Here is a 12,479-nt window from a genome sequence, read left to right as displayed (position 1 = left end):
TGTTCTTTTTTTTTTTTGGTTAAATACGGCGCTTAAATTAAAATTGATCGAATAAGGACAGAAATTAACGAAATAAATTTTTTTTTCCGCCCTCCCAAGAACAAATTTAACTTAATAATAATAATAATAATAATAATAATAATAATAATAATAATAATAATAATAATAATAATAATAATAATAATAATAATAATAATAATAATAATAATAATAATAATAATAATAATAATAATAATAATAATAATAATAATAATAATGATAATGATAATGATAATGATAATGATAATTTTTTTTGTTGTCGTTACAGAACCGGAGGTGGAGGCATGTTAGGTGATGTCAATATCTCCGCCATCTTGGATTCATTTAGCGTTAGTTATGATAAAAGAGTAAGGCCTAATTACGGAGGTAAGTTTTTTAGTTTTTAATTTTATTTAAACGAAAAAAAAAAAATTTTTTTTGACAAAATGACAAAAAATTTTTACTCGTGGATTTTCATTATAGTCTTTTTCTAAATTTATCACGTTTTTAAATATAAATCATAATAATAAGAATAATATTTATAATAATAATAATAATAATAATAATAATAATAATAATTGTATTAATAATAATTTTTTAAAAAGGTTAAACAAAATTTTTTGTCATTTTGTGTTATATTTTTAAAATTTCAGTTATGATACGAATCAATGAAAGCATTTCGATTAGTTGTTTCGTAACAATAATAATAATATAAATATAATATAATAAAAAAAACAAACATGGCTTCCTCAATAATCAACTTCCGGTTTGAAAAAAAAAAAAAAATACTAATGATTATAAAGTTATAATGAATAATAATAAATAAATTAAATCGAATTTTTTCTCTCTCTCTTTCTCTCTGTTTCTCTGTCTCTCTTTCTGTCTGTTTCTCTATCTCTCTTTCCTTCTCTTATTCTCTTTGTCTCTGTCTCTCTTTCTGTCTGTTTCTCTATCTCTCTTTCCTTCTCTTATTCTCTTTGTCTCTCTCTCTCTTTCTCTCTGTTTCTCTGTCTCTCTTTCTGTCTGTTTCTCTATCTCTCTTTCCTTCTCTTTTTCTCTTTATCTTTCTATCTCTTTCCTTCTCAATCGAACAATTATTTTTTTTCGTGTCAATAGAAAAAAAAAAAAAAACTTAAAAAAAAGGATGATGCGTGTTTTGTCTGTCATTTTCTACGCGCAAAAAATTAAATTTTTCTTTTTTTTTTTCTATTGTTTCCATCATTCCACTACCTCCTCACCCCCATCAACCCCTTCCCGCCATTTTCTTCTTCTTTTTCTTTTATTTAATTTAATTTTTTTTTTTTTTGTCGAAAAGCGTAAAAAGAAAAAAATATAGACAACCCGAATTACATTTTCCTTTTATTTAAATGAAATAAAATTTATGATCGAAGTTTCTAATTACGTTTTTTCTTTTCTCTTCTTTTTTTTTGCGAAAGCTTTTAGTTTTTCTTTTTTAACTTTTCTTTTTTCTTTTTCTTTTTTTAAAAATTATTTTCATTTATTTTCCATAATTTTTTTCTCGTTAAAAAAAAATTCATACATTTGTTGTTGTTTTTCTTTTTTCTTTTTTTTTAAATTAACTAATTAAAAGTCGATTTATTAAAACTTTTTTTTTTCGGAAGAAACAAACGAGAATGAATTATTCCGTAATAATTAATTCGCTCGACATTTTTTTTTTTTTCATTCGATTCAATATAATTTTTACATTTGTAAAAAAATTAAAAAATTTTCCTTTTATTTATATCGTGAAAATATTATTATTATTAAAAAAATTAACGCCCTTTTTAATCCTATTTTCATCAACGTCAAAAACTTTTACATAATTTTTTAACGAATTTCTTTGTTGTTTTCCATACAAAACCTTTGTTTTTGTCGTTCACAAAAATATTTTAAATTATTATTATTATTATTTCATACATTCGTTCATTCATTCATTCATTCCAAAGAGTTTTCGGAAGTTTTTTATTCTCTATGTAAATTTATCTTAACGCATGAAACAATCGAATCTCTCAGAATTTTGTTAGTCTTCCATTTTACTTCGAGGTTTTTTTGTTGTGAAAAAATTCTTGGAATGCGACATATTACCGATGTAAAAAAAAACAATCGCCATTTTTAAATTTTTTAACTGGAAAAGATATTCATCTCCTCCCTTCCTCCCACCTCTCCCCTCTTCATCCTCATCGTACCTAGTTTCGGATAATATTATTTATTTAAATAAAATTAAAATATTTTTCCATTTTTACACCGACCCCCCTCCTTCGCCCCCCCCCCGCCACGCACACACCTCAATATATACGAAAAGTTTTTTTTTTTTGATAAGCGATTTATAAAAAAATTTTTTAAAGTTATACTAATAAAAATGAAAAAAAAAATATATATACATATTTTTTGCTTTTACTTTCTTTCTTCATTTTATCGTTATTATTATTATTATTATCATCATCATCATCATCATTATTATTTATATTTTTAAGGGAAAAGTTTTTATTAAATAATTATCTAAAGATTTTATTTAATTCCGGAGCCTGCGAGAGTAAAACTTTATAAACTTTATACTATCTTTTGTATAAATTATACATCAACTTTTACTTCTAAATTATTTTTTATTTATACGTAAATACGCGCGTTAAAAATTTACGTGTACGCACGATAACAAAAGAAGAAGTAATATCCGCGGCGGTGGTGGTGATGGTGACGGCGGTGATGATGGTGGCAAATATTGTTGGCATATAAATGAAATTAATTGACGTTTTGACAAAAGAATGATTCGTACACAAAATTTTGACGACACGACACATCTGAAGGCCTTATTATTATTATTATTATTATCAATTCTAATCGCGATAAGTTTCGTTTCAGGTCTCTACTTGATTTTCTAAGTCCTTGAATATTGATGTTCTTTTCCTACGTTACGTCATTTCCTGTACGGTTTCTTCTTCTTTTAAATTTTTCAAAATCTTCTTCGAATTTCCTTTTAGTGAATGAGGAGACATGACTCACAATTATGCTCCCACGATGATCGGAATCGTTTCTGTCTTTACTCCCCCCACATTCTGGCCACTATTTCAACCTTTTGCCCGCTTTTTTGGCCGTTTGGTGATTTTTTTCCGCCGGTACGGATATTTCAATTTATTTACACCACCTTTCGGTATTGCACCTTTCTGAATCATATCCGGTTTGTTGACTGGAACAATTCTGTCAGCGTGAATGATCTCGCAGTCACGCCAATTCTCGGAATGCAATTGTACCCCACTCTTTGTCTAAACCATTATTTTTATTATCATCATCATCATTTCTTTTCGTAATAAAATTTTATTTTTCCAACTGTTAGAAAGCAACAAAAAAAACTCCCATTGTATATCTTATCCAACCATTTTAATTCAACACTTTAACGTCCGCGCACTTGCACACACACACACACACACACACACATACATTTCCTTTTTTTCCTTTTTTTTAATCCTCGAGGATTTAACCGAAACTTATAAAAAAAAGTAAAAAAAATATTTTTTTTTTTTTTATTTATTTTGAATATTGTCACGTAGGATTTGAAAATATATAAAATTGCTTTCTTTTACCCTTTTTTTTATAAACCTTTTTTTTTTCCTTTTTTTCTTTTCCTTTTTCTTTTTCGTTGAAAAGGTCATTATTGATAATTTTTTTTTTTTTTATATATATAAAATAAATAAAAATCAATTTTATATTTTCCTTTTTTTTCTTTTTCTTTTTCTTTTTTTTTTCGTAAAAAAAAAAAAAAAAGATTTTCAAAATCTTTATAAAGCGATAGTTGAGTAAATTAGTTTAAGGCCCCCCCCTTTTTTTTTTTTTAAATTTATATATAAATTTATTTATATAAATAAATAAATAAAACGTTACGGTAATAAATATCTCAAATAAATTTTTTTTTTTTTTGGAAAATTTATTTTCCGGGAATCCATTATTTGAAATGAATAAAGAAAATGTTTATATACATATATATTTTTGATTCGGCCTTGGGTTAAAATCAAAACATTATTGGTTTCAATATGGCAACATTGGAAAAAAAAACGTTATATATATATATATATATTTTCGAATTCGTGATTTGAAAAAGGAAAAAGAAAAAGGAAAATAATATATGAGAAAAGAAAGGAAAAGTTTCCCTTTTTTTTTTACCGATCGAAAGATTAATGAGACGGTTTTTTTTTTACTGTTGGATTTAAAAACAGGAGCAGCAGCAGCATCGGCATCAGGAGCAATTGTCGGTTATAGATAAATTACAAGATTTTCATTTGTTACAATCACGAAAATCAAAAATTTTCATCCATTCATTCCATTCGTAAACTTTTTTCTTTTTAATTTATTTTCCTTTGTAGGTAAATTTTAATAATTTCCTTTGTCGTTTTCATTTTTCTATTCCTTTTTTTCATCGAAAATTCCATTGACGAACCGGTGGTACACGCACCCGCACGCACTTTTCAATTAAAAAAAAAAAACGAAACAAGATTCGTATTTATTTAAATATAAAGACCGAACGCGGACCAATCAGAAGAGTTTATTTAAATAATCGTTTCTCATTGGTCGATTGAGATTTTTCCGTAACGTTTTCATTAAAAAAAGAAAAAAAAAGTTTTCATCATTTATTTATAATTATTGAAAAAGTGTTAGGAAAGTAATGAAAATGAAAGAGAGAGAGGGAAAGTGTTTAAAGAAAAAAAATTACTCTTAATAAAAAAGAGCTCTTAACACTTTTCTTTCTCTCTCTCTCTCTTTCTCTCTCTCATCGTTTTTTTAACCCCTCCCGAGCTTTTCTCCTTCATTTTTTTTTTGTTGTTTACTTATCACCACTTAATGTTGAATAATAAACGAAAGTGTAAACAGTATTAAAAATCTTGAATTAAAATGGCGGAAATAGAAGATTATTGACAGGAATCAAAAGAGGCTCTTTAAAAAATTTCTTTTTTTTTCTTTTTTTAATCGTTCGGTTTCCATCTTTTCAGGCATTAAAAAAAAAAGAAAAGTTTTTCGTCACTTTTTAAGTGCCATTTTTTTTTTTTTTTTAATGTTTTTAATGGAAAATTTCAATTATTTATTTTTTCTTTTTTCCCTTTTTTTTCTTCTTTCCTTTTCTTTTTTTTCTGATTTCCAGTTTAAAAAAATTTTTTTTCATTATCCCTCTTTTTTTATTTAATTTAAATTTAATGCGATGACGTATTTCCGTTATTTTTTTGCCGCCGCCTTAAATATTTTCCAGTAAAAAAAATTTGAAACAAAAACGTTCACGTTTAACTTATATAAATCTATAATAATACGATAATGATGATGATGATAATTTTTTAAAATAAAAATATCTCATTTTACTTAATTTATTAAAAATTTCATAATCAATTTTTTTTTGTCGATTTTTAACCGAAAATAATAATAATAATGATAATTTTTTTTTGTGAAAAGCAAAAAATAAATTATATACGCTGTTGGATTTAATTATAAATTTTAACGACAGCGTGCAAGTAAAAAAAAAAAAAAAGGGCGTGAATAACATCACTTATATTTATTTAAACCTTTACACCTTTTAATAAAAGAGTATTTAATAATGATAATAATAGTAATAATAATAATAATAATAATAATAATAATGTTATTATTATCACGAATACGTTTTATTAAAAAAAAAAAAACCCTCTCGTGTGTGTATGCGAGCATTCTTTTCCATTCTTCTCACCAAAAGTTTATGTTTAATTATCATTATCATTCCGACAGCGGTTAAGATTAAAATAATAATAATAATAATAATAATAATAATAATAATAATAACTTATTTCTTTCCATCAACAATAATCAACAATAAAATGGCGGGTGGCAATTCACATATATATATATATATATATATATATATATATATATATATATATATATATATATATATATGTATATATATATATATATCTACGTTAATAAAGAAAGAAAAAATGCAACAGCGCATTCGCTGCATCGTACCTAGATGAAAAACATTAAGAAAGAAAAAAAATTTTTTTTTTTTTCGACCGCCATGTTTGTTTTTTTTTTCTTTTTTTTTGTTGGTATCGTTTAAAACGAATCTTACGATCCGTCAACAAACAAAAAAAAAAAAAATAATAATAATAATAATAATAATATTTTTTTTTTACAATATTTACAAATATTTGGAAAATTAATTTTTTTCTATCAAGGAGGGGGGGAGGTCACGTTCGGGTCACTTCGATGTGATCGTTTAAAAAAAAATTATCATTATTATTTTTTCGAATTTTTTTTTTTAAAGAAGAGAATAAATGAAAACGAAACAACCCGATCGATTTGAATTTTTTTTTTTTTTTTTTTATAATAATAATAATTAATTACAGGAACGCCCGTGGAAGTTGGAATAACAATGTATGTCCTCAGCATCAGTTCACTCTCTGAGGTTCAAATGGTACTAAAAACAAAAAACAAAAAAAAAAAATTTCCTTAAATGGATGCGTTTTATTATTATTATTATTTTCCTACGTTTTATTATTTATTTTGTTTTTTTTCTTTTTATTTTTTAATTTGCTCTTTATTATTATTATTATTATTATTATTATTTATTTTTATTTATATTTAAATGCCGCGATCGATGAATCGTTAAAAAAAAAGAAAAAAGAAAAAAAAAATTCGATAACTTGGAATGAATTCATCATATTCATCGTTACATTTCCTTTTTCCCCTCCCCTCCCCTCCCTCGTTACAATCCTGATTCATCCCTTTACTTCCGGTTTATCATCTTTAACGAGAAATCATTCCAAGTTTAAAAACGTTCGAAATGGGAATCCATATGGAATTTAAATATTTTTTCCCTCCCAATTCGAACGTTTTTTTTTTTTTTTTTTTTTTTTTTTTTCTAAGCAGACGACGATAATTTCTTACCGGTGTTCTTTCTTTTATTTATTTTATTTTATTATTTATTTATTATTATTATTATTAAAGTACAGTAGTAATAGTATTGCTAACTGAAAAATCACATAATTATTATTAATATTACCTTCCAGGCATGTGTTAAGCTCAGCTCTCTTTATACCCTGCTACTACTACTACTACTTACTACTACTTATTACTAATTAGAATTATTAATTATTTTGTTTTATTTAATTAATAAATACATAAATAAATACATATACATAAGTTTCTTGTTTGTTTTAAACAAAGAAGAAAGAATTTATTTAGCTTATTAAAAAAAAAAAAAATCGACACGGGGTTCATTTCAACGGTCGTCGTAAACGATTTAAAATTTTTTTTTTTTATTAATAATAATAATAATAATGTAGATGATGATGATGATGATTATGTTCAATTAAAAGGGTATTGATAATAAATAAAACTAAAAAAAAAAAAACCCTTTACATAGGTTTGGTGTACTCTTTTATTTCAGGTACACCGGTGGAGGTGGGAATCACCATGTACGTCCTTTCGATATCATCCCTGAGTGAAGTCAAAATGGTACAAAAAAACCCGTTAAAAATTTTTTTTTATTAATTAATTAATTAATTTAATAAATTTAATAAATTTAAAAAAAAAAGTTAATAGTTAATAATTATGTAGAATAATTTGAAATTGAATTGAATTGAATTGAATTTTTTTTTGCTTAATTTTGAAAAAAAAAAAAAAATAGAGTCTTGAATGAAGCTTGCCAACAATGAAAAAATTAATAAAAAAAAAAAAAAACAACCATAAGTTAAGCATAGTAGATGAAACGACATTAAAAATTTATTAGTTTTATTATTATTATTATTTTTTTTATAAACAAAATTTGCATTCGTTCATTTTCTTTCATTATTTTTTTTAGTCATTTTAGTTTTGAAAAAAAAAAAAAAAAAAAAAAAAAATTAAAAGCTCCCCATTAAGTTTGTTCTGTCGGTTGTGTTATATAAAATCGACAGACAAAAACATCGTTCTTGCATGTCCCCCCTTCCTCTTCCCCGCCCCTCCCCAAAAAAAAACACAAAATTTCCACTTCGTTAAAGAATTATTATTATCATTAGTATTATTATCGTTAAAAAAAAATATATTTTTTTTAAAACTCTCGTTATAATTAAAATATAACTTTTAAACATGCCACGACTAAATAATAATAATAATAATAATAATAATAATAATAATAATAATAATAATAATAATAATAATATTGTAATTAAACGAGAGTTAAATTTTACTTTGAAAAAAAAAACCGTTAATTAATTATAATTAGTATCATAATAATATAATCATGACGCTTTATTATTATTATTATTATTTATTTAACATGTTTTTTCTTATCACGAATTTATATAATTCGATAAAGTTTTTTATAATGAACACCTTATTCGAAAAAAAACAAATCATAATGATAATAATAATAATAATAATAATAATAATAATAATAATAATCAAGAGAATTGTTAACTACGTATGAAGCTTTTTTTCATAACACGATGATTAATTTTTTTTTTTTTTTTTTTAAATTTGCTTGATTGCACTTTTAAAAATTTTACATATATATATTTAAAAAAATTAATAACCTTTATTAATTAATTTATACTCTCCCCTCCCCCTTCCCCACCCGTTTACCGACGCACTCCTCCTCCCCCTCTCTTACTCCCTCGAAAAAAAAAATTTTTTTCGAATTGTGATTAATTATGAAAAATACTTTTTTTAATTATCATGTTATGAAAATAATTTTTTTTAATGGAAAAAAATCCGTTGAAGACGAAGGGTAATAATTTTTTTTTTTTGGGGGGGGCAGGGGAGAGGAGGGCAGATTTTCAAATAATTTTATTCGGGGTTCATTTCTTGCAAATAAGAATAAAATTGTAAATGGGTCATTTGTTTATATACTTGAAAAAAAACAAAGAATCGTCATTTCACGTACATCCTCCCTTCCCTCCCTCCCATCCCCCCTCCCCAATTTCGTTTCGATCAGGAAATGTACCCCGTGTTCGATACGCTCTCGCTTTTGGCGCGAAATTTAATTTAAAATTTTTCACACACACACACAAAAAATAAAAATTAAAAAAAAAAAAAAATTTTCCCGATTTTCGAAAAAGATGCTCACAATTTATACGTAAATATACATTTTTTTTTTTTTAAGAGCTTTTATAGCGAAAGTTTAAAAACATTTTTTTTTTCTAAGAACTTTTATAGCGAAGTTTTTAAAACAATTTTATTTTGTATTTTTTTTTAAATCGATATTATTAAAAATTAATCGACACGCACTTTTTCTTCCCTCCTTTCCACCCCCTTTTTTCTCCCGGTCGTTACGCAATTTTATGATAAGTAAAATTAAAAATTAAAAAAAAAAGGAAGTCGATGCCCCCCGAGAGAGTCAAATAAAAAGAAAATGGAGAGAAAATTGCGAAAATTGAAAAAAATTTTCGTCGCCTTTTTTTTTTTTCTTTTAAATTTGCGGTGCCATTTTTATTTTTAAATTTTATTAATTAATTAATTGATAATTTTTTTTTATCTATATTCGAATTTAACAAAAAACAAAATGGTTTACAATTAATGTTTGCACGAAAACGCACGCACGTACGCACTTACACTCATACTTATTTACAACATTTGGAAAGTTTTTTTTTTTTTTTTTTAATGAAATTTTTAATACATTTTTAAAAATTTAAACCACTTTTCTTTTTTTTTTTACTATTTCGACAAACTAGTTTAATCGTTTCGCTATAAATTTACTGGAAAAAGAAAAAAAAAGAAAAAGTTTAAAAAATGCATTAGCGAGTTTGGATTACATCGGAATCCATTTTAGAAAATTAATTTATAAAAAAAAAAAAAAAAAAAAAAGGAAAAAGTTTTTTCTTTTTTTTTCTTTTATTTTCTGTTATTTCCGTTTCCTTTTGGTTTACATTATTTGTAACGTTCGATATAAATTTTAATTACTTATAAAAGTAAACGGTCCATTTATTTTTTGTTCGTTTAAAATTAATCGTTTTTTACTGGATACTTTTCCATCCTGTTTAAATTTTTAAATAATTTCCCTCTTTCTATCTCTCTCTCTCTCTTTTTCTCTTTCTCTCGTTCTCACATTCGAATTTTTATTCTTCGGTTTTTCCAATTTACAATATTGACTTTTCCTTTTAAACATTGGCGAATTTTTTTTTTTTGGTTAAATTTTTTAAACTTTTATTATAATAATAAAATAGTTAAGAGAGCGGCGGTTTGTATAAAAAATTATAAAAAACAAACGACGTTTGTTTCGACAAACGCGAAAATAAATCAATAAATAAATTTTAAAAAATTGTCATTTGTGAAATAATTACTCTCTCTCTCTCTCTCTACCCCCTCTTTTTTTTAAATTCATTAATAATAATAATAATAATTTGCAAAACGATTTCTTTTTTCGGTTCGACAATAAACAAATAAACAAACAAAAAAAAAGATACACTCGAGAAAATAAAAAATAAACATAATAATAATAAAAGATTAAGAATGCACTTTTGTTTCCCCCCCCCCCGTAATAGGTCCTTCTTCTTCTTCTTCTTGAAAAAAAAAGAAAAGAAAAGAAAAACTCTTAAGGAATAAAAAAAAAATGGGGGGAAAGGGAAACTCAATAAGAATGTCAAAATCGCAAACAATAAAATTTTAAATAAAAAAAAAAAAAAAAAAAACTAAACGAAAAATCGAAACGAATAAGAAAACAAACGGTTTTCTAAATAATGATAATAATAATAATAATAATTTGGCTTGGAAAATTCCTTTTTTTTTTTTTATTGTATTTTTCTTTTGAGAATAAAATAATAAATATAACGAGTTAAAGGTTGGAAAAATGAAAAATGGCGGAGAGAGAAAAAAGAGGAAAAAAAAGAGGAAAAAAAAAAAACTTTTAGTATTTCATTGTTGCCAAAATTTAAAAAAAAAAAAAAAAAAGTGGAGGGGAAAAATAAATAAATAAATAAAATAGAAATCGTATTACAAAATAATCAAATACGTATCGAACGCGATAAACGTATAAAAAACTAATCCAAAATTTTTGTTAATTATTTTTTAAAATAATAGACGTGATTGGTCGGATCGTTGAGTCCGTTCATTTTTTAAATTTTATTCAACAATAAAATCTGATGACGATAAACGATCCGACCATCATTTTTAATCCGATAATATTTTTATTTTTATTTTAACCGAAATGTTTAACTTACGTAAAAAAAAAAAAAAAAAAATTAATTCTTATCATCATTTTAATCGAATTTTCTAGAACGAATATTCATAAATTTTAATTTTTTTTTTTTTTAAACAATCACACACAATCGTTTTAAAGATTAATTAAATCCTCCCCGAATTGAAATTCCCCCCCAAAAAAAATAAAAAAATAATTGGATAATCTCAAACATCGACATTTTTATCGTTCGAAACATGATAAATAATTTTTTTTTTCCAAATTTAAAATTTAATTATTATTATTATTATTAATATTATTTTAAATAAGTTTATTTAATTATTTGCGTTAACGACATATCCCCGCCTCACCCTCTTCCCCCACTTCCACTCCCACCCCAAATAAGCATCAAACAAAACAAACTCCTTTTTTTTCTTTCTTTTTTTTTTCCATTTTTCAAATTTTATCACGTGACTAGTAATTTCCCGCGCAATTTTTTTTTTTTAAATTTGAAATTTGTGAGCATCTTTTGAGATAGAAATATAGAAAAATAAAATTTTTTTTCTTTTTAATGTTTGTCGTCCATGTTTTCTTTTTTTTTTTTTTTTTTTGCCATCATTAGTTTTTTTATATTGTTTATTTGCTCCAATCATTTTAATTATTATTATTATTATTATTATTATTATTATTATTATTTTCTTTTCATTATTATTATTTATTATTTATTATTATTATTTTTTAGAGGAGCTGAAGCATGCCGTTCGTCTAGTAGGAATTTTTAAATAATTAAATAATTTTAAATAAAATAAATAAATTTACATTTGTTTAACAAAAAAAAAAAAATTATTATCATTATTAATTTCCGGCATTTTGTTTGTTTCATTTTTTTTTATTTTCGTTCGTTCATTTATTTATTTTTTTTCTTTTCTCTATTTTCTTTCTCTTTCTTTCTTTTTATTTTATTTTATTTTCACGTGTGAAAGAAGAAAACGTTTAAAAATTGCAGAAAGTGAATTGCGTGTGAATGGCGAATGGTGATTGTGTTAATGATGATGATGATGATGATGATGATGGTGATGGTGGTGATAGATTCAATAATTATTATTATTATTATTACATTCATCATCACGTTATTATTATTATTTTTTTTTTTAGCAGATTTCATTTAATTTCATTAAATTCGACGACGTGAAAATAGACTTTTTTTTTTTTTTAAATGCATATTCGAGTTTTTAATTTTTTTTTTTTTTGTTTCTTTCGACTTTTTCATGATTATTTATTATCTTTATTATTATTATTATTATTATTATTATTATTATTATTTATTATTATTATTATTATTATTATTTACTTA

General features: G+C 24.0%; 1 protein-coding gene across 1 annotated transcript; it reads left to right on the top strand.

Annotated features, from left to right (window-relative positions):
• Positions 1 to 323: 323 nt before the first annotated feature.
• Phum_PHUM473210 (uncharacterized protein) lies at positions 324 to 7,524 on the top strand (the record flags this gene model as incomplete). The annotated part of the gene is made up of 2 exons (XM_002430281.1): positions 324 to 405; positions 7,421 to 7,524. The coding sequence occupies 2 exons, from the start codon at positions 324 to 326 to the stop codon at positions 7,522 to 7,524; spliced, it is 186 nt and encodes a 61-aa protein (XP_002430326.1).
• Positions 7,525 to 12,479: the final 4,955 nt, after the last annotated feature.

The sequence above is a fragment of the Pediculus humanus genome, genomic scaffold (genome assembly GCF_000006295.1).
Source record: "Pediculus humanus corporis 1103172108253 genomic scaffold, whole genome shotgun sequence".
NCBI classification, from domain to species: domain Eukaryota; kingdom Metazoa; phylum Arthropoda; class Insecta; order Psocodea; family Pediculidae; genus Pediculus; species Pediculus humanus.
Note: the sequence above shows the minus strand (reverse complement) of the source record. Positions and strands in the feature narration are given on the sequence as shown.